This window comes from Antedon bifida, chromosome 4, assembly GCF_963402885.1.
Source record: "Antedon bifida chromosome 4, ecAntBifi1.1, whole genome shotgun sequence".
NCBI classification, from domain to species: Eukaryota; Metazoa; Echinodermata; class Crinoidea; order Comatulida; family Antedonidae; genus Antedon; species Antedon bifida.
Genome location: NC_136229.1, coordinates 17,290,805 through 17,313,081, shown reverse-complemented (window position 1 = coordinate 17,313,081; position 22,277 = coordinate 17,290,805). Strand labels below are relative to the sequence as shown.

The following is a 22,277-nucleotide window of genomic DNA, read 5'->3' as shown; positions in this document are numbered from 1 at the left end:
TAATTAATTAATAATTTTATATTTTTAATTAGGTACTAATGAAAACTATTTGTTGATAATGTCAAGACTATCTATGTTTGATAGCCTTATAATGTTATGTTGATAAAATATTTAGTACACTGATGAAAAGAATATATTTAAAGTATCTTTAAAACCATAGATTGAACGAAAGTATTTGGATGATTGTCATTGTTGTATTGTGTTGTATTACTTGAGCTTGGAATTTAGATTAAAATGATCTAATCAGGTAGTATCCTGACCATTACTGGCAGTAAAAGTTATGACGTAAAAAAACACATAGTGTATATTTTGATGGGAAAACAACCAATGAATTTGCAAACATAATTATAAGGAAAAAATCAACTGGTTACGTACAACTAAATCTACAAAAGAAGAAGGCACTAACGGCGTTCCATACACAAAGTATCAAAACACGGGTTTTCGGTCGATAGCGAAAAAAATGCCACCAAAAGCTAGAAAGCGAATAACAGAAAAATGTAAACTTCATCAAAACTCTAAAGATGATGCAACTGAGAATGGAAGTGGAAACGTGTAAGTAACAATACATATTCTAGGGCCATTGAATGGCTAAAAGGTTTTTAAAGTTGACCTAGACTAGAGGCTAGCTTATGCAGTCGAGTCCGGGCGGGGTATGGTGGCAATCCGGTATGGTAAGGTTTGAAGTGCGTCGCGATGATTCGAGTTGGGCAAGCTTTTGGGCCTAGCTGGATTCATGCCTAACTAGGTCAACATTTATTTATTCAATGAATTTTATTTAATTTCAAGCTAAAACTTAAATCGATTTATCTTAAATTATTTAACTATTAAAAGTAAGTAATAAATTGTTTTTCTTCTTCAGGCAACAAGATGACACAAATCAGGGGAGGATAAAGATACCCTGGAATCGTATGCTAATGAGGTTCGTTCTGATTGGTGGATTGATATTTGCTATGCAAATGTTTTCAAAACAGGATGACTTGGTAGCCTTTGCAAAACAGGATGAAACAGTTTCCAATCGACGGCATTCTGTGCCTTGCTCAAAAGATTATGCAGATGATATAAGGAAATTCAAAGGTGAATGAAAGGAGTAATTGTAACAGTATTTCCTGAACATAACATTTGAGGGCTTAGTTATTTATATGTTAACAAATCTTTATTGTTCTTTTGTTACAGACTGTGCCCCAAAGCATTGTGGGAGAGTTGTGATGGATGGTCTCATAAAAGACAGTGAAGCTAAGCAATTACTAAAGTAAGACTTACCAAACAGGCAGACACATGATACTGAGTACATGTATACCCACCCAAGATAGGGTATAAGCACGTCGATCTAATTAAACTCACCATTTAAGTGGCCCATCGTATTTTAGGCCTAAATATACTATTAGTATTATTAAAAAACATGTCCAGATATTTACATTAAATTGTATGGTGTTTTTCTATCTTTATAGGATTGCTAAGCAAGGTCTTTCCCTTGGAGGCTCCAATGGTGGGGTAAGTATCACCGTTTTTGTATTAATTCATTTACTTGCTTTCACTTACAGCTTAATTTTATGACAAATGTTTGCAATAGGATAATTGTTTTGATTTTTCTTTCTTTCAGGCATCGATTCTTGATCTTCACTCTGGGGCACTATCGAAAGGAGATGCATTTATTGATGTATACCAGTAGGTATTTTTTATTTTGTTGTCATTTTAATTGCTACCATCACCATTGTATAATAAATTGATTGACCTTTGTTTTTTCTTTCAGATTGATTCATAGTCAAGGTTTGAATATATTTACAACAAAAGATTTTGATTTATATAAGTGAGTTGAGCATTGGTAGGAGTGTTAAGCTCTGTCCACACTATCAAATTAGTTGACAAACTTCACTAATTCAATGGCAGTTTATCTTGTGCCATGTTCCCACCATATTTTGCAAGTTGAATACCTCAGGTGTTTAGCACCTCAGGTGTTTAGCACCACATATTACCTGTTTTGCAATCTCAAATAAAAATTCAAAACTGAATTAACCAATAAAAGAAGAATTGAAAAAAAATATATATATCATAATCATCATTATTGCAATAAATATATTAAAAAATGTAATTGGATATTTACAATTCATTTTAAAAACCAAAAAATATATAAATATCTATATAGTATAAAAATTCCAAAACCAGCCATTAAAGATAACGGTGTCGATAATAAATTTCTTTGATCTATTGGTATTGTACTTTGGTCAAGGAAATTTAGTGACTCAATTGGTATGGAACAAGGCGCAGTAAAAAAAAGGTGCAATGATAAAATAAACAGTTTTATTCTTCAATTTTCAGGAGAGTTGCCAGTAAAATTCAGTTAGCCATCGCTGGTGAATTTTCAATTCCTGCTAACAGCATTCATTTAACTCATCCAACGTTTTTTTCTCGTATGACAAATAAACCAGCAAAAACAATACATGACGAATATTGGCATCCTCATGTTGATAAGGTAAAGTGTAATGTGTTCATTATAAAAGAAACTCAACAATTCTTTTCGGAACTAATATACATGGTGTGTATACCGTAAACTTTATATCAACACATGTTCATTATTTTTATGAACATTTTAGTGATAATTATGGTATTTTGAGTTAGAGAATATGATTTAGATGCAATTGCATACATGCCAACACATGTTTTGGCCGGGAGACTCCCGTATTTTAGACTCATCTTCCGGCCTAACATCGTGATCCTGATTTTCCCCATTTTCTCCCGGATTACAAAGATAACTGAATTTTGATGTATGTGTTGTTTTCTGCATTAAAATACAACAAAAAGGCTTACACAAGCAAATTTACAAACTTTTATACTTTTGTATGAACATCTGTGGTCATAATTTTTATTTATTTGTTTCTGAACTGAAAGGGATTCCCCTTACATAGCAACCACGCGATACCACTTGTCACGTCACACACTGAACTCCTTACCTCTCCTGTTTTCAATAATAAATAGAGGGCGTTTTTGACCTAAAAAAACACCACCTCCTGTTTTTAACTTTAGATGTTGTCATGTATGCAATTGTATACAGTTCATATGCCAGAATTGACTGGTCTTGTTTATATAAATACAAGAGTGTGATTAAATATAAAATATACTAAATGACTTTACAGATGATACTTATGCTAACATGTTTATTTTGTTTTAGGAAACGTATACAACATTTGATTATACATCTCTGCTGTACCTAAGTAACTATGGTGAAGATTTTGAAGGAGGACGTTTTATATTCATTGATAAAAAGGCAAATTCAACTATTGAGCCCAAATTAGGTAATAATTGTTCTTTGTTACTTATCACAATAATCTTGTCTGTTCTTTATGGTTTTTGTTGTGAGACATCAGTAAACAGCGCTTTATAAATGTTTATTATTATTATTAATTCAATAATACATATGATAATACATAGCATTATAGGAATTTACAATTTGTTGTATTTGATATTAAAAAATGTAAAAAATGTTATAATTTTATGCCACCATTTTTACAAATATCACAACACTACCAGAGATCTGCCTCTGTACAGATATGTGCTAAATACTGTACTAGAACGTTACATTTATTAAAATTATATCTTTTATATGTTTCAGGTCGTCTATCATTTTTTACATCAGGATCTGAGAACCAGCATTACGTTGAGAAAGTTAGCAAAGGAACCCGCTATGCAATGACTATCTCATTTACTTGCAATAAAAAAGAGAAAATTAAATATCCAACTCTACGAAAATGAACTTAAAATACATGTCTCCTTGCCATTATTATTTACTACATTCCTGTTCCCCTGACCTACATAAAAACATAGGGTCTGTTTCTGCTGCATAGCTCTGAGTAAACCGTTTATTTCAATATAGATTTAAAATTTAATTTTTATATTGACTGCATTTCTGCTCATTATTTGCTCCAAAAAAAAAAAATCGTATCGTATTTTGTGTCGCAGCTAAAACTGCCCTGCAATAACCGGTTTAATGATGTTCTAACACCAAATTGAACGGGTGTTTTAACCGTTATTTTTGCGCTGCCATTTAACCGGTTACTAACAAATTGTCCTGTTTCTTCTTCCAAGAAATTGGGGTTAATTTATTCACACCATTTTTAACAGGTTATTTTTATGCAGCAGAAACAGGACCATAGTTTACATATCACTATGACAACTAAAACCTTGACCTTTCACCTAATGACACCTTTAGTGTGTGGACCAAAGCTTCTGTCACCATATTCACCAATCACAATCAAGTGAGATACTTCCCTGAAGTCAATAAATATTGATTTCACTTTGGTGGTATTCTATAGAAAATTGTTTTCTGTTAGCCTAAAGCTCTTTCTACACCAAACTAGTTTGACAAAAAAAGTGTGACGTGCCCAAATATGGTAGTGATTTACCCAAATATGGTAGTGATATGACATCATAGTGTCCATATATGGGCACATCACATTTTTTGTCACATAAAGTTTGATAGTGTAGACAGAGCTTAAAGAGTGAATGTTGAATATGGCCACAGGTTTTTAGGGTGCAATTTCTATAGTACTGATAAATTAGGACCTTTTGTCTTTCTTTTTTTTGGTGGAATTTCCGTTTTTAGATAGTCTAATCTAAGGGTTGACTAAGTACTAAGCTATATTAATTGCTACCAGATATTTCATATTACAGAAATATTAAATTCTGCACAAAAATAAGAAATTTTAAAATTAAGATTAATTTATATTTTAATTGGTAGGCATATTAATACACTGTATTAGTCATTTTTTTTATAATGCACTCAATATAATAAAATAAATTCAATTTATTATAAATTAAATTAGGACAAGGCCTATACTAAAGATAGAAAAAACCAACTGGGTTATCATGAAAACTGTGATTGAAAATAGTATGTATGTATTTATTTTAGAAATTCTCCATTTTGGACATATAAAAGAGGGAGGTTATTTTAAGTTATGGGATGATTGCACTTGAATACTATACAACACTAATATGTAATGCAAATATTTCTAATAAAAAACATTTTTAAAATTATGATATAATTGATCTAGTTTACTTTATTTTGTGTTTATTTATACTGTGGCTGCAGTAATGACATAGATAAAGAGATAAAGCAACAACATGATATAGATACAATGCATCTGTCTACTAAAAGAATGAAGAAAATGTACTTCTTCCCGACTTTTTGTCCCAAAAAATGCTTATTTAGTGTAAAGATGTGTGTCCTTGTTTTATCACCTTTGACCCATTGATCGCCAATGATCGCACGATGTGTGTTTTGTAGAAAAGGGGCGTGTCTCATCTCTCATTCAATCTCTCTCGCCGCGCCGCTCATATACTGTGCACACAACAAACAGAGCTTCGCTGCTGACTGAGAGAGGCTACATATTTGACTTTATAATTACTGTTTTCTTTCTTCAAACAAAGTATTTATTTAACAAATATGGCAGATAGAAAGCCTGTTCGAGTTTGGGTAGATGGCTGGTAAGTTATTGTGATGTTTTCAGATAAAAAAACCGTGTGTTAAGCCGGGTTGGGCGCCGGGTTGTCAGTTGTGGCGGGGCCTAGCTAGGCTAACTCTACTATAACTAGGCTGACCCCACTAACTAATGTCGGCTAGCCTAACTGACCCTGCCCTTCCTGCTGTGGTGTGTTTTAGTGTAGCCTGCTTAGCTCAGCTGCTTGCCTGGATGATGCATCCATGCATGTCTGAATCTAATAAGTCTAGCCCAGGGAAAAATTTCATTAAAAAATTTTGTTTAGCAATATTGCTAATCAAACTGATTTTTTAGTCGAGAAACATAGTTTTGTATTGTATTTTTTGCTACACAATTTTAGAAATGTGTAGCAATAATAAGGTTGTTTTGTATAGCTTTTTGCTATGCTACACTGGCGAAATTATTCCCTGTAGCCTAGTCTGTGCTTAGGTCTAGACACTAAACTAGTTTGTTTGTACCCGCCCCTGCCTCTACTAGGCCTAGTACTACTAGTTATATTATAATTCGGTCCTACAAAACACCACCAGATACCACCAGATACCTACTAGAGCAATAAATCCTACCACCAGAGAGCAGCTACCTGTTTGGAATTGATTATTAAGGGTATATTGCAAATTTCAAAGCTTAATTCTTTCAGAAACTGATAAAATTGAAGTTTAAAGTTGAATTTCTCGCCGTCGTATTCCAGAACCGAATGCGTTTGATAAACATTATAGCAACGAAATGAACGCATTCATCCGTGTCTCTTTTTTATTGTATTCAACAGTCAACTATTCAAGGGTGGTGTTTATTTTTTTTGGGTGTAATATGGTTACATGTATTATCAAAATATTCTCCCTAAATATGAAAAAAATACAGTATAGGTGTTTATTTTAATGAATAGTATTCATTCAAATTCAATGCAGTAATTAATAATTTGGTTTCTTCAATTTATGAGTTAATTATTTTGTAACTGTCCAAGTTTAATTGTTATTCCTTCCTCCAGTTGTAGTACAACATGTTACTGTATCCCTACTTGGTGGAATGCTGCTGTGCTACATAATCCTCTATTGTAATCTTGTAATGCATTACTGTAATCTCTTTTGTATGTTTTCCCCACCAAAAAGTCATCCAGAATGATTCTAAAAAAAAAAGATTAAGAATTTGGTCTTTCAGCTTTAGTTCAGTGAGTTTACAATACTTTAAAACCCAATGCTATTTTTAGAAATCGGGTTGTTTTTACAGTGTATTTCGTATTCTATAATTAATTATTTTATAATTCTAATATTTTACTAATTTGCTTTTCAGCTTTGACATGGCACATTTTGGCCATGCAAACTTCTTGCGGCAAGCTAAGAAACTTGGGGATGTATTGGTTGTTGGCATTCATTCAGATGGTAAGTTGGATTAACGAAATACAGTAGGCCTAGAACCTCTAATTTGATTCTTTTCTACTGTATACTATGTGGCTACATTGATAGCAACTGAGTTGTCGACGGCCCAGTGGATAAAAAGGCCCAACAAATGAATCCATTTTTTAATTTTATTTATTTAGCTGAAGTTGCCAAGCATAAAGGACCACCTGTCATGAAAGAAGAAGATCGTTACAAAATGGTACGATCCATCAAATGGGTTGATGAGGTCATAGAAGGCGTGCCATACGTAACAGAACTTGATACATTGGACAAATACAACTGCGATTTCTGTGTACATGGAGGTATATAAAATTAAATATTGTAGTATTTTTAAACAAGACGCCATTTTCAAAATTCCATTTATGTGATAATGATATGATAAATAGATAATATTAAACTTATAATCTATTAACCATAATTCTTTCCCTAACAGATGACATCACACTAGATTCTGAAGGGCGGGATACCTACAGAATAGTCAAAGAACAAGGCAGATACAAGTATGTTCACTTTTTGTTTATATTGTAGTGAGGTGGCCACCTAAAGTATTATGTACTTAAGTTTTATGTACTTATGACTTAGCATAAAATGATGCAGCACTTCTTGTGTAGTGTGTGTGTGTGTGTAGTTTAAATCCACCGACATTTTCTCATTCTCACAGATTTCCTCATCTTATTGTTTCAAATTAATCAATTTTCAGTGTATCACCGGGCGGTTTAGAATTTGTTCTATGCCCACAGTGTTAAAAAATATATTTCTCCTTGTTCGTTTCACAAGGAAGTTTCCCCTTAATAAGGATGTCCTCTGAATAGGAGTGCCCCAAAGAATGCTGGGTATGAGTTTATAGCTTATAGTATGAATAGAGTTAGAAAATTGTCTGGAGATAATGAAGCTTGCATTGTATTTTTCAGAGAATGTAAAAGAACAGCTGGAGTATCTACAACGGATTTAGTTGGAAGGTAAGGTTTCCTATTTGTCCATCATCTACCCCACCCATATATTTAGACAAGGAGTAAACCAAGACTTGAAATGTAAATTTGCACTTTTTCGTTGGCTTTCATTCTGTTATTTAAACTATTTATCATGTCAGTATCATCAAAGGTGTTAAACAAATACAACTTTTGCTCTTTTGAAATCATTAAATAAAGCTGACATTTAAACTTGATAAATTAAAGCACAATTTGGGTCGTAATCTCTGTCCACAATAGAACACAGATTTGAAATCAGATTGTTTAGCTCACACCATAGACATTTTGTATATATAAATATTAAAACAATAAACATAATTCTACTTTTTTTATATAGATACATAAAACTATTGTTTATAAAATTCAAAATATTAATAATATTCAAAAGAAAAATATATCTTTAGCAACCACCTGTTTGAAATTTAAATTGCGATTATTCACAAGTAATAATTAGTACTTTATTAATTAATATATTAATGAAATAAAAGGCATAGTTAATGAGACATTGTTTATGAAAGATAAACACAAAACAAAGTTTAGTATTAATATATTAAATATATAAATTAATATACAAATCCAAATAAGCATCTGGAATTATTAATGAATTTATAAAAAATTGTATGGCTAAAATTCATATCGTTGGTTAATATCAGTTTTATATTACATAGCATATGTAAATATGAGAAATTGGTAATTATTGTATTATAAAATTTGAGGACGATATCTAATGTTATATAGCATCAAATTGTACTGATAAACCAGATTTATGTATGTCTCTCTCCTCCACCCCCACTTGCACAAAGTCAATATTTGTTTTTCAGAATGTTATTAATGACTAAATCTCACCATTTAGTTGGAGCACGAAACTCACCGATTCCAGATGGAAAAACAAATAACGAAGCCAGCGTAAGTATCAGTTATGCGCAATTTTAAATAAGGATTAGGTTTTTATAATTGTTGAAAATGCCTTGCGCTGTTTCAAATTGTGTCTGCAAATATTCACAAATACTGTGATTAAGATATGGTGTTAGATTTTTCAAAACATTTCTTAAATTTATGATTTATTCATAAATTGTGACCCGATCTCGCAAAACCCTCTCTTTGTCGGCAATTCAAAATTCACGTAATCAGTCAAAATACGTCCAAATCGACTACCCTGGCAGATTACATGTTTTTGCATTTTCGAAATATTTCACTATTTAAGAATACGTCTACCTGATTTAAACTCCCGAAATTTAATTAAAATTATGAAAAAAGAGAGTTTTAAAAACATGTATTTTCCTCAAGCCTAACAATTTATTCACGATCTACGCTAAAATTTTGCGTAAATTCAGTTGAAAGTTGCAGAGTTTGACGACATTTTGATCGCCAGTTCGCTGCACAATGTTGAAAGGTCACACATCAAAATAAAGCTCATCCATTTGACATTCCAAATATGGAAGTTTTAGGGCGGAGTTTGAAGAAGGAACCAATGAAAACTTTGATTTACTATGACATAATTTCAGAAAATTCGGTTCTTCGAAGTTTCTGGAACAGCGAACTGCGTGTGTTGCTATGGCGCATCATCGCAATAACAAACGTTATTGGTCAACGCGCTAGATGTTATACGCTCTACGCGCGGAAATAAAAAGTTGTTTACATTTTTTAGGTTATTTTCATTTTACACACAGCATGTCGTAAATTGGAATAAAAACGATTTTAATATTCAAAGTAAAGTGTTCTGTAATAGCTGTAGCCTGTATTTGTTTATTCCATAGTAAAATAGACAAGTCAAAAACAATTCACGTCATAAATTCAATTGTATTTTCTATATTTTTTTGGGCTATAGGCCTTAAAGGGGGGTTCCGGGTTTAAAATGAATAGTAAAAAATGTAAAATATATTTGTTTGTCTCTTGAACGGTAAAAGTTTCAATTTATATAAGCGCCCAGTGAAGCAGAACGAAGGCTGTGAAATGAGGCCAGATTACAAGTGCAGCTACGGCGATATGACACTGTGTTACAGAATAGGAAATTCGTGAAATGGTCAATCTTCCGACGACTCGTTATCATTAACCATATCAATTACTTTTGTAAAATTATACTTATCTGATGTAATTTCAGTCGGTCTTCCCATTTATGAAGTCAATTTTCTATGAAAATTTATCAAAACAGTGAAAACTTAGATATGTTTGCACTTTACGTTTGCCGATTTTCGCACTGACTTAGGGAAAGCCTTCAAAATCAATGAAGCGTAACGTATACATTCCTGAGCGAGGAGAGCGAGACGACGATACACGTGCTCTCTCTGCCCATGCCTGGCATCGTCACGTGATAAGCAGATACAGTATACAATACCAAACTGGTCGGGTCGAGTATACCCCGTCTATAATCACAACATGAACGATGTACAGTATTTGATTGAAGGTCGACTCGACCTACCGGAATGGTATAGATAATATAGCTCGAATGAGAGAGTTAGAATATTTGTAAACATAAGTATTGCTAATTTTAACAAGTGTAGCCTATAGTAAAAGGCCTGGTAGTATCAATTCGCATAGGGTCTACTACACTAGCTAGCTCAATTTTTAACTGGGCCGGATCGGCCAGGTCTCCTTCCTACTACCTGGTCTACTTGCTTGATGCAGTATCCGCTTTTTTGGAGAGTAAACTAGGCCTATTTTAGGCCTACTTAGACGATCGGGACACCATAGGCATACGTGCGGACGGCGATCGGACCTTGTTTTGCCTCAATATTTACAGCCGATTTTGTAGAACGTTTTAGGTTTAGATTGTTTAGGAGTTTGGTTGATAGGATGGGTTTGGATCCACTGAGTTTTGTTATTTATGGGCCAATCGTTTAGTAGTACTAGTAGGCTAGCTAGGCCCATGATGGGCCCCAATGTAAAACGTAGGGTAGCCATCGTGGCATGGAATCCCTAGTCAGAATGGCTCTCACCCATGACAAAAAATAATTTAGGCTAGGCCTAGCCTAGTACTTGAAGCCGATAATACGATCTGTACTATTCGAGGTATAAAAATAGTATAACTGTATACAATCTATATATAATCTGTACTAAATTTTGTATTTCATTAAATGTCAAATAAATATATGCTACTACTGTTATTATTACACTTTAGGCCTAGCTTAGAAAATCTACAAAAAATGTATTTCACAATGATCGGGTGGTTGTCGTTTGACAGGGGAGAGGGATGTAAATTAGTTGACAAACACACTGTACATGACGTCGCGAGTTTGGAATCCACTGATGACGTGTTTTGTGAATATCTCATGAATATTAATGAGCTTCCCTAAGCTGCTAAAAAACAGACTTTCCATGAATTTACCCTAAAATGTATATGAAATTTAATTTTTTTAATTTCTCGTTATTACTTCTTCATTCTGACATGTCTATATTGTTATAATATTTTTTATTTAATAAATAAACGATATTTAAAAGCAATTTTAAACCCAGAATCCCCCTTTAATTTTATTATGGTTGTAGGCCTACTACTACTGGGCCTAGCTTTATTGTCAATAAATAATTTTCTTTATACATTTTATATATCCAATCGGCTCTTAATTATTTATTTAATTTATTGTCCAGTCCTTTCATCTTAAATGTTTTTTAAACTCATTGGATTCAAGTCCAAACATTACAGCGAATCTTCCAAGTTATAAAACAAACAAATGTATTAAATCGTCAATACAATGTAAGTAGCTAGCAAGCTGTGACTCTGCAAGGCGCCAAACTTGTCTAGGCTAGTTTACTACTAACGCCAGCCCCAATGTCGATGCACCGCTGCCATACACGGCCTGATGAACACCCATCAGTAGGTCTTACAGGCGATGACGGCGAAAATCTGAATAGGCCTAGCTAGGCCTGCTTGGTTTTTCGCTGTTGATATCGTAAACACCTCCGAAACCAGTTAAAATAAGCTTGACGTTATAATGCTGTTTTTCAATAGTGCAAAATAGTTAATTCGAGTGACTAAATAGGTTAAAACGGCGTCTGAAATCAGTCAAATTGACTATGATGTGCACGCTGCTATTATATCGCACACACTTCCTGGTATGACGTCATTGTGCCTTAGACCAAAATACCGCGTTGCTACGGAGTGAGTTTTCAGCGCGTATCAAAAAGAATTTCATTTCAAACTTCAAACGCGATTTTCTCGTAAACTAATTGAATGATTTGTAAGTTTTTAAAATGTAATAACTTTTTAAATATTTACTCAATTTTTATGAAATAAACACCACTACAAAGCTTATGATTCAAATAATCCAAATATATAAAAAAATACAAAATGAATATTTCCGACAAAAGTAGGGTTTTGCCAGATCGGGTCACAATTATGCATATTTTCCCCACCAAACTAAATTTGTTAAAGACACTTTCCCTACAATTTGTGACGTTTTGTAAAAATAATACATATATATATTACTTTAAAAACATTAAATCATGTCATTCCTTGTCTTAAATGTACGTTTTATGGTAAATTATGATAAAAAGTGAGAAACAATGCACTACCTAAGTAGCTCGCGGCGATCGACCTCTCGTGGACGGTCTTAGGCCTAGCCTAGTTAGGCTTAGTTTTGTAGGCCTAGCTGGTAAACATCGGTAACGTACGAACATCGTACGCTAGCTATATACCTAGCCTGAAGTTGTATAGTTGCTGCATTAATTGTCTTTCTATTTTTGCCAGACTCCGTTACAAATTGGGGAAAACCCGGTATTTTCGCTGAAAAGTCAGGAGTCTTCCATTTGTTTTGGCCTCACGATCGATCGAAAAGTGGGCGAATTACAGGTGAAAAACAAAAATATCAATCCGCGCGCAATGCATTTTGGGATTTATAGCGGGCCGCTATAATTATTAGAATCAACTTATTTTTCACATTTTTAACCGTTTAAAGACGAAAAAAGTTATCGCAATAGGACCATATAGTATTGTTTTTACATTAAATATAGTTTGTGATCTTAAATTAGATCTAAAAAACGTAGGGAAGGGGGCTTTAATTAATAAATATTACAATGACATTTAAAAAACCAATAAAATTAATTTTCAAATGTTTTTTATTTTGCATTAAATTTAACTGGTTACTAGTATTTTAACTGGTTACTAGTACTTTAACTTGTTACTAGTACTTTAACTTGTTACTAGTACTTTAACTGGTTACTAGTACTTTAACTGGTTACTAGTACTTTAACTGGTTACTAGTACTTTAACCGGTTACTACTACTTTAACCGGTTACTAGTACTTTAACTGGTTACTAGTACTTTAACTGGTTACTAGTACTTTAACTGGTTACTAGTACTTTAACTGGTTACTAGTACTTTAACTGGTTACTAGTACTTTAACTGGTTACTAGTACTTTAACTGGTTACTATTACTATCTATAAGAACACAAAAAAACATTCATATTTCTATTAAATCTTTTGTTCCAGTTTTTTAATTGATGTTTATACTTTTGTTTTTACTTCTAGTGTTCAAACCTAAAGAGTCCTTACACTGGTATTTCACAATTTTTACCAACAACCAATAAGATCATTCAGTTTGCAGAGGGTAAAGAACCGAACCCAGGAGACAAAATTGTTTATACTGCTGGAGCTTTTGACCTTTTTCGTATCCTTTCATTAACATTAAATGTTTAAGAACACAAAATCTGTGTAACAAACTTGATATTAATAGTAATAGCCATTCTTGTGCTTTTATTTATTATTATTATTAACTATAACGATAACCCACTAAGTTTTTAGACTTGTTTCCGATGGGATCTTTCTGGTGGTGAATTGGGAAATACACAAGAAACAATCCCCATGTTTTTTTGAAGAGTCTACTGCATTCTTTAGCTTGCACACGAGCCATGTTGCACACAGGACCAACAGCTTAATGCCTCATCCGCTATCTATATGTATTGCCACCCGACCGAGTGTGGATGGGATTCGAACTGTGGTAGGCCAAAGAAGCCTATGGTATTTCACTGTTCAGAGCACAACTCGGTGACTACCGCCAGTTTATACAAATATATGCCGCTCTCTGTAGTGTGATGCTATTTTGAGATTTCATGACATGATTCCTTACATTAAGTAATACAGATGTTGGGCATGTTGACTTTCTTGAAAAGGTTAGCCAACTTGGAAACTATGTCATCGTTGGTTTACATACAGATGAGGTTAGTTTACTGTCTAGTACGATTTATTATTCAAAAGCCGCGGCTAAAAAATGTTACCGTCAAACGACTGCAATATCATATTTCTCCAGATACAACGCACAAACTATTTTCTTCATATTTTATCATATTTTAAATTTGCTTTGTGCAAATGAATGAATGAATATTTGGAAATGAAAATCATATCCAGATGCACAAAATATTGATCTTGTAATGTTTTTCTTTTTAAATTCAGGAGGTAAATCGCTATTGGGGCGGTAATTACCCAATCATGAACCTACATGAACGAACATTAAGTGTCCTGGCGTGTCGGGTAAGTTAACGCCATTTTACTTCTGTAGTGAGAAGGAAGATAGTTTGTAAATAATAGAATTTTTTTTTTCTATTCTAAATCCATATGTGAATTTAAAGATTACAATATGCTATATTTTGTTTTTAATTAATTGTATGTGTGTATACTTAAAACAAATTTATATGCAAGACTCATCTTTTGTGACTCCAACATAAATAATAATAGTTCATTCTTATATAGTGCATATAAGCAAGCTCTCAATGTGCTGCACATTATTACCTCAAGTATTTTTTGGATCAAACACGTATGGAAACATACTCCCATAATAATGCAACTAGAACAACATATCTAAAAACCGTTGTAATTTCAGAAGATCATTGTATATGAGTTTATTGAAGTTTCAATCAATATGCGTTGATTGTCCTCAGGAGTGAGCATATTGATTAAAACATCGTGAAACTCAACAGTTCTTTAAAGAACTAATATACATGGTGTACTGCAAACTTTATTATCAACATTTGCTGCAAACCTTCAACAACATATAACATACAGATTAAATATTTTGACACTTTAACATTTATCACATATCATTGTGTACAAAATATTTCAGAATTTATTATTTCAACAAGTTATTGTGCATCTTGATTTTTGTGTAATGCTAGAGAACATTGATTACTATTTATAGAGAATTTTGCCTATTACATTATTATAATGCAATATTCTTTAACTTTTAGTATGTGAATGAAGTAGTCATTGGCGCACCGTATATCGTTAATAACTCATTACTTGATCACTTTGGTGTTGACGTCGTAGTGCATGGCATGACGCCTATCAAGCCATCAGCTAATGGTTCAAATCCCTATGAAGTGAGTAATTTTACCTATTTTACCTCTACAATGTTGGTCTTTAATTAGAGTCACTTCCAATTTCACATGGCTAAACACTATCAAGGCCTCAAACACTATCAAGGCCTCTTATGTTAATGAGACAAATTTTGGTTAGAGTTGAATGTGTGAAATATATATTAATACTGCCCTCTAAGCCATGTAATGTATTGTAGTGTATATATAAATACTGCCCTCTAAGCCATGTAATATATAAATACTGCCCTCTAATCCATGTAATGTACTGTAGTGTATATATAAATACTGCCCTCTATGCCATGTATTGTACTGTAGCAAAGATCTTATAATCTAAAGATGTGACACTACCCGCGTTTACGCGTAACACTTTAGAAGCGTCGAATTATAGTGCGCCCCCTCGCTTAAACAAGTAACGAACTTTTGCGTGACGATCGCAGTATTCTTTAGAAAATGGGATTGAGGACTCGCGCCAAAGTTTGTATGGTTAAGAAACAATGAATGAAAAGAGAAAAAGTGGAGGGATGTACTGTGCTGCAATTAATTGTAAAAGCAATTCAAAGGCCAACCCAGAACTTAAGTTTTACAATTTTCCCAAAGACAAGAACAGGTAAATTTATGGGATGTAATTAAATAAGTAGCCTACATCTTAACATATACTATGTAGGGACTAATCTTACTTTACTACTGTATTCAATTTATACATATATTAATAATAATTATTATTTAAACGTATGAAATGATTATTATTATCATTATTAGGCTACTACTAGGCCTAGTACATTAGTTATATAACAGTGAAATTACACTAATTTCACTGTTCCCTGGTTATATTACTTATCCTTTAAAATTTAGTACCCTTAACAAACAATTGTTAAAACTTTCAATTCAAGAAACATTTATTGACCAAATATATATCATTACAATTGTTGGCATATAAGTAAAAATTTGGTCGAAAGACTATAAGAAGCCCAATTGCCATGTCGCTGTAGTCCCTCTTTTTACATTAAAGAAATAATAATAATAATACTTAATATAAACAAATTGTGATCTTAATTATTTCATGCTTTCCGTCTCATGGTTAATATTTGCTTTCTGTCTCATGGTTATTTTATTTCGTTTACTAGCCGTTACGTACATTACAGTATAGGCCTATTAACGCATGAAATGATTATTATTATCATTATTAGGCTAGGACATTAGTTATAATAACAGTGAAATTACACTATTTTTATTGTTCCCTGGTTATATTACTTATCCGTTGAGTAGCCCTAACAAACAATTTTTGATTGAATCTTATACTTAATATTTATGAAATTCAACCGTTAGTTAGTGGTTTTAGGTTAGGCTTAAGTATTTGATTTTAGGCCCTAACCAATTTGAAAATCAATTATCATGCACGTAGACGTCCTATAATTACGTAAACGTTAATTATGATAAAGCAAAAACTCACTAGACAATTATTAATTTACAGGTGTGCAAAATGGGCCCAGAACACACGACGCGCGGATTTGAGAAGGAAACCAAGTTCCTATTTACACCGTAATTGCCACTTGTGCAATATTCATTTCGAAGAATCTCAAATACTGATGGTCACAAGAAGACTTGTATGGAATGCAGTCCCTACAATATTTGATGTCCCAAATCCACCACACCAAGTAACAGTGCGGCGTAAATTACCCACAAGACACTCGGAGGCAGTTAACACCAACTCCAGAAAACAATTACTTAATGTTCGAAAGTTACAGACTGTTCACCGTGAAACAAGTAAGTGAATATAGTACTAGTGTACTAATAAAATACATTACAATAATAATTAAATTGTGAAAGTTCTTATTTTCTTCCTGATACAAACATATCGTTCATTAATGTTCTCTTTTTATACTTACCGTATTTGGCCTGTCAACAAAAAGTTATGCTGGCATTTAATATTTCGTTGTGTGACTTGGTACTTATTCTTAATTGTTGTTTTTGTGTAGGGGCCCCCCGTCATCATTCTGATCATAACTATGCTATGACGTCTACCGTGACTCCTTCACCAACACAAGACAAGACTGAAGATGAGTGCCAAGTTCCAAGTAAGCATTATATACCTTATATATTCACAAAATGTTATTTATTAAAGTATAGATTGACTGATTGGATAACTGACTGACTGATTCCAACTACTACTATTATTAATATTATAATAATAATTATTATTATTATTATTATTCTCAATCACAGATGCATGTGTTCCCTTTTTATTTACAGATATACCGATACCCTTAAATGAGACGCCGGCTAGACAATCATGTCCGTCAACTTCAAGACATGCCAGTACTTCGAAATATCGAGTGAGGGTATGCCGACTTAAAGCAAAAATGAAGAAGATACAGTCTACCATCATTGAACTAGCAGGTGGTGATCAAATCGAAAGTATAATTCAGAAAGCTAAAAGCTACATGAGTACTAATGCCTTAGATTTCTTTGCCGGTCAACTACGAATTGGCAAGAAGAAACCAAAGGGCCGTCGTTATACAGTGAAAGACCACTTGTTTTCAATGGCGTTGCATTTCCAAGGTCCCAGGGCTTACAGGTTTTGTAGAAAGATGTTTGTCCTTCCACACCCAAGAACACTGAAAAGGTGGCTACAACGAGTCGAAGTGAAACCAGGATTTAATGATGCCACTTTTTCATCATTAAAAATTCGATGTGCAACATTCAATGAACGTGAACGTGTGGTGGCCGTGTCCCTTGATGAAATGTCCCTGAAAGCTGCCATCAAATACAATCGTTATAAAGATTGCATGGAAGGGTTAGAAGACTATGGGAACATTGGCACAACAAAGAAGGTTGCTACACAGGCGCTAGTGTTCATGGTTAGGAGTATGACATCTAGATGGAAGCAGCCACTTGGATATTTCCTAGCAAATGGCGCTACGTCTGGTGACACACAGACCGTTCTTCTGAAAGAGTGTCTCACTCGGCTTTTTGAAACTGGACTAATTGTTAAAGCTGTAATAGCAGACCAGGGTTCGAACAACAGAAGGATGTTTCATACCTTAGGTATAAAGAAGACTAAGCCCTACTTTCTTCACAGTCAACGTACGACCGACACCACACACAAAGTGTATACGCTGTTCGACCCACCGCATTTAATTAAGAGTGTTCGAAACAACTTAAAGCACCATCAGTTTGTCGTAGATGGCAATACAATTAAATGGGAGTACATAGTGGAATTTTATAAGAATGATTCCATTTTGCCATTACGAATTGCCCCAAAATTGACTGCCAAGCATATTGAACTCCCTCCATTCTCCCCCATGCGAGTATGTCTGGCAACGCAGGTCCTCAGCAACAGTGTTGCATCTGGGATCATGACCTATGCATCGCTTGGAAAATTGCCACCAGATGCAGTACACACAGCCAAATTCATCAGCACAATGGACAAATTATTCGATTCATGCAATGCCAGATGCATACAGAATACCAACATCTACAGACGGGCAGCTACACCTACGTCTATTCACGTCCAGTTCTGGAAAGAATGTTACGAATGGATATCTTCGTGGACGGTGAGTGACGGCTCGACGAAACAGATTGCATGTATCGATGGCTGGCTACTGACGATCAAAGCGATGATCGGGTTGCATGACGAATTAATCAACAATCACGCCTTTAAGTTTATACTCACAGGCAGACTAAATCAAGATTGCCTGGAGAACTTATTTTCTATTGTCAGAGGGAGAGGGGGTCATCGCTATAACCCGATGGCAGATGAATTTAGAGCCTCCCTGAAGGAAGTTATGTGCAACAGGATGTTAATTCCGTTAGGAAATTCGAATTGCCTTGAAGACACTGATCGACAGCTAAATGGAATTGATGCAATAATGATGGCCCAATCATCATCATCATCATCATCATCAACGCCACAATCGCATCATGTTGCCGATCAAGAAGACAACGATGCCACCACTGACGACGACTGCTGCTTAGAAGAATTTGAGATGACTCAGCTAAATACTTTAGTATATGTAGCCGGTTACGTCGTCAAGAAAGTAAGTGTAAAGCACAACTGCGATATCTGTAACAGTGCGATGCGAGAAACCAATCGAAAACTGGAAGACCCAAAGCAGTTCCTAACACATTTTAAGTCTTATATGCCCATCAACCAGTACAACGACTTCGGAGGATTAATTATGCCTACTGACAATGTAGTTAATGTCCTATCTATCTGTGAAAAGATTTTTGTTTCTAACTTTAACAAATACTTACATACATCAAACATCAGCAGAAAAATAAAGTTAAAAATCGCTACCATGTTACATAGATTTGGTATGAAGTTGAATCTTTGTTCACCAGCAATTGAAACATTGCTAATTGAAACGTACGTAAACCTACGCATATTCTATGCTGTTAAATTCTTCAACAGAGACATAATCAGTGATAAGAAGAAGAGTAAAAAATTAATTAAAGTATCACATTTATGAGGTATGGTAAAGTTGTAGGAGGTCTGTACGCGCCCCGGCCCGGTCTTTGCATTATCGGCTAGAAATGATGATCATTACGACGGTCCGGTATGATGATTGAATAATTGTAAATATGATGATTTTATTTCAATGTTTCTACATTTTTTTATATTTCCTCTGGGTGGCCCGTGCATCATTTCGCAATAGTTATTGAGTTAATTTTAAACTGAGACTACTATAACATAACTAATTGTTATCTCAGGTTTTAAATAAATTATAATAATAAATGAATGTCATGGCGAATGATGGGTACATAATACAGTAGGCCTAGTATGAATTATCTCAGAATTGACTATCATAATCTGTTTCATGTCATGCCTGTAGGCTTAAGCCTATGATTGTTTATAAATATATTCCGAAAAATTACTGCAATAAAATAGTCGAAGTAGTGATTTTAAAAAGTGACTTCTTTTTTAATTGTTTATAACACTATTTGACTAATATATTTTCCTAATATGCACTGTTTTGCTGCTGGATGAAAAGGAAGAACATATCAAGAACAAAAACTGAATACGATGCGCTTAGTGTTAATACCAGAGGGACCGACTCGCATAAATAAGTAGTAGTGATGTGAGTGATGATTACTCCTAGATGATGATTTTGAGGATGATGATAAACATTCAATAATAACAACAATATTCAATAATTAAAACAAATAGAGATCTACAAAGTACAGGAAATAAGTCTATCATTATAATTTAATCGCACATTACCGCAATTATTGTGTATTCAGTTACAATACAGTAGACATATCTGATCCATAAATCTACTTGTTTGAGCGAGAGGGCGCCCTATAAAATGAGCTCCTTGTGTGTTACATGAATTGCACGTAAAATTTCGAGAGTGTCCTATCTTTAGTATATAAGATCTTTGACTGTAGTGTATATATAAATACTGCCCTCTATGCCATGTATTGTAGTACAGTTAATGTAATAAGAATGTTTCCAAATAAAATAATGTTTTGAATCTAAAATGATTTTTTTCTCCATATAGACACCAAAAAACAAAGGAATTTTTAAGATAGTTGATAGTTGCAGTGATATGTCAACTTCCAAGATTGTTGATAGGATTATTGAAAACAGGTCAGTAATCTTGTATACTTCATAGTTATTGTCTCAGTACCTGTCCCACTGTTGTTTGGCACTAAGCTAAAGGAGACAAGTTCTCCTATCTTAAGCTCTGCCTACACTATCAAACTTTATGTGACAACAAAATGTGATTTGCCCATGTATAGATGTCATATCACTACCATACTTGTGCATGTCACACTTTTTTGTCACATAAAGTTTGATAGTGTAGACAGATTCTACGCTTCAATTATGGCAGTTACTACTACTATTATATCATAATTTAATTATAAACTTACTGACCTTATTTGCATATTTAACCAGGTGTTGGGTATCACATGGTGATTGTAAAAGCAATGATCTTAATACCACAGTACAAGATATCTCAATATCAAATTGACATTGTAGATACATATTGCATAATTCACAACTGATCACTCTGTTTTTTATAGGCGGAATTATCAAGAACGCAATGAAAAGAAAGAAAAGAAAGAGATCAAGTTGATAGAAATAATGGCTCAACGAAAAAAATTAAATGGCCCACAGTAAAGAGTGCATGTAATATAAATGAAACCCAGACAGTTTGAAGTAAATAGGGAAACGCTAATGACGACTGAGTTACTGATGGGTGTATGGTTTAATGTACAGCAGGAAAATGTTTTAGTCTTAACCCAACATTTTAATGATTGTTGCCATACCATGGTCCAACCAGCTAATGGTCTGCTTTGTATTGACATTATTCTTATTCAAATTGCAATATTCAAAATAGTATAAACATAACTTTAAACCATTGCTTGCAAAGTATGTGTTTAAGCTATTTCTTATTGATATAAGTAAACATGTAATGTATGTGTAACGATCTATTACAATCAATATTACCAATATCATTATTTGTCTGTTATCGATTGAGTAGACTTGGATGTGTTAATAATCTGATCAATTTTGGTAGCTTATTTTGAATATAACCTTGAGTTCAGGGTAAAATATTTAAATCTATATCAAATATAATATAATCATATATAATATTCTTATTTATTTATACATCATAATTGTGTGTTCACAATATACAGTTTCTGACACTGACACTTGGTTTTTCCCTAAACTCAACTTCTTAACTTTTTTTCACTGTTGCATGTGTGGTTAAATCATTTTTAATGTTATCCTAGACATATAGTTTATCAAAACTTTACATATTTTATCGTTCATTAATTCTTTATTATATAAAGTGCTGGTTTTATTTAGAAGATAGAATATATATTTGTCATCTCTAATAAAAAATATGAATTATATTTTATTTGGGTTTATGGAATAAAAGTTTTAAATGTTTTTACATGTTTTTACATATTGTGTATAAATTATTTGTATAGATGGATCCATGAGGTATTAATTACACAGTATATAGATAACATGTGAATTTAAAAGAATTATTTTATTGTGATATATTAAATAAACTTTTTAAAATGTTAACAAGAATCACTGTTTTAATTTTTACAGTTTTTATTTTAAAGGCCAGGTACAGGCAAAAACAATCTATCATACATTC

At 33.3% G+C, this 22,277-nt stretch overlaps 2 protein-coding genes across 2 annotated transcripts; both read left to right on the top strand.

Annotated features, from left to right (window-relative positions):
- The first annotated feature begins 426 nt into the window (after positions 1 to 426).
- On the top strand, positions 427 to 5,025 carry LOC144840604 (2-oxoglutarate and iron-dependent oxygenase domain-containing protein 3-like). The gene is made up of 9 exons (XM_078696478.1): positions 427 to 552; positions 860 to 1,074; positions 1,174 to 1,249; positions 1,449 to 1,491; positions 1,601 to 1,665; positions 1,751 to 1,807; positions 2,317 to 2,470; positions 3,167 to 3,290; positions 3,608 to 5,025. Exons 1-9 carry the CDS (start codon positions 461 to 463, stop codon positions 3,745 to 3,747), a joined length of 966 nt encoding a protein of 321 aa, XP_078552604.1. The 5' UTR covers positions 427 to 460; the 3' UTR covers positions 3,748 to 5,025.
- Positions 5,026 to 5,328: 303 nt separating this feature from the next.
- On the top strand, positions 5,329 to 22,151 carry LOC144840598 (ethanolamine-phosphate cytidylyltransferase-like). The gene is made up of 12 exons (XM_078696470.1): positions 5,329 to 5,478; positions 6,780 to 6,868; positions 7,027 to 7,188; positions 7,320 to 7,386; positions 7,798 to 7,845; positions 8,676 to 8,760; positions 13,319 to 13,457; positions 13,931 to 14,007; positions 14,240 to 14,317; positions 15,031 to 15,162; positions 20,661 to 20,749; positions 21,187 to 22,151. Exons 1-12 carry the CDS (start codon positions 5,438 to 5,440, stop codon positions 21,281 to 21,283), a joined length of 1,104 nt encoding a protein of 367 aa, XP_078552596.1. The 5' UTR covers positions 5,329 to 5,437; the 3' UTR covers positions 21,284 to 22,151.
- The last annotated feature ends 126 nt before the right edge of the window (positions 22,152 to 22,277 follow it).

Bases quoted from the DNA above. Each gene is read 5' to 3' on its own strand.
- LOC144840604 (XM_078696478.1), top strand. From the start codon at position 461: ATGCCACCAAAAGCTAGAAAGCGAATAACAGAAAAATGTAAACTTCAT. The intron at 553-859 runs GTAAGTAACAAT...TTTCTTCTTCAG, and splicing joins GAGAATGGAAGTGGAAACGT to GCAACAAGATGACACAAATC. The intron at 1,666-1,750 runs GTAGGTATTTTT...TTTTTCTTTCAG, and splicing joins GCATTTATTGATGTATACCA to ATTGATTCATAGTCAAGGTT.
- LOC144840598 (XM_078696470.1), top strand. From the start codon at position 5,438: ATGGCAGATAGAAAGCCTGTTCGAGTTTGGGTAGATGGCTG. The intron at 7,189-7,319 runs GTATATAAAATT...TTTCCCTAACAG, and splicing joins CGATTTCTGTGTACATGGAG to ATGACATCACACTAGATTCT. The intron at 14,318-15,030 runs GTAAGTTAACGC...TTTAACTTTTAG, and splicing joins TAAGTGTCCTGGCGTGTCGG to TATGTGAATGAAGTAGTCAT.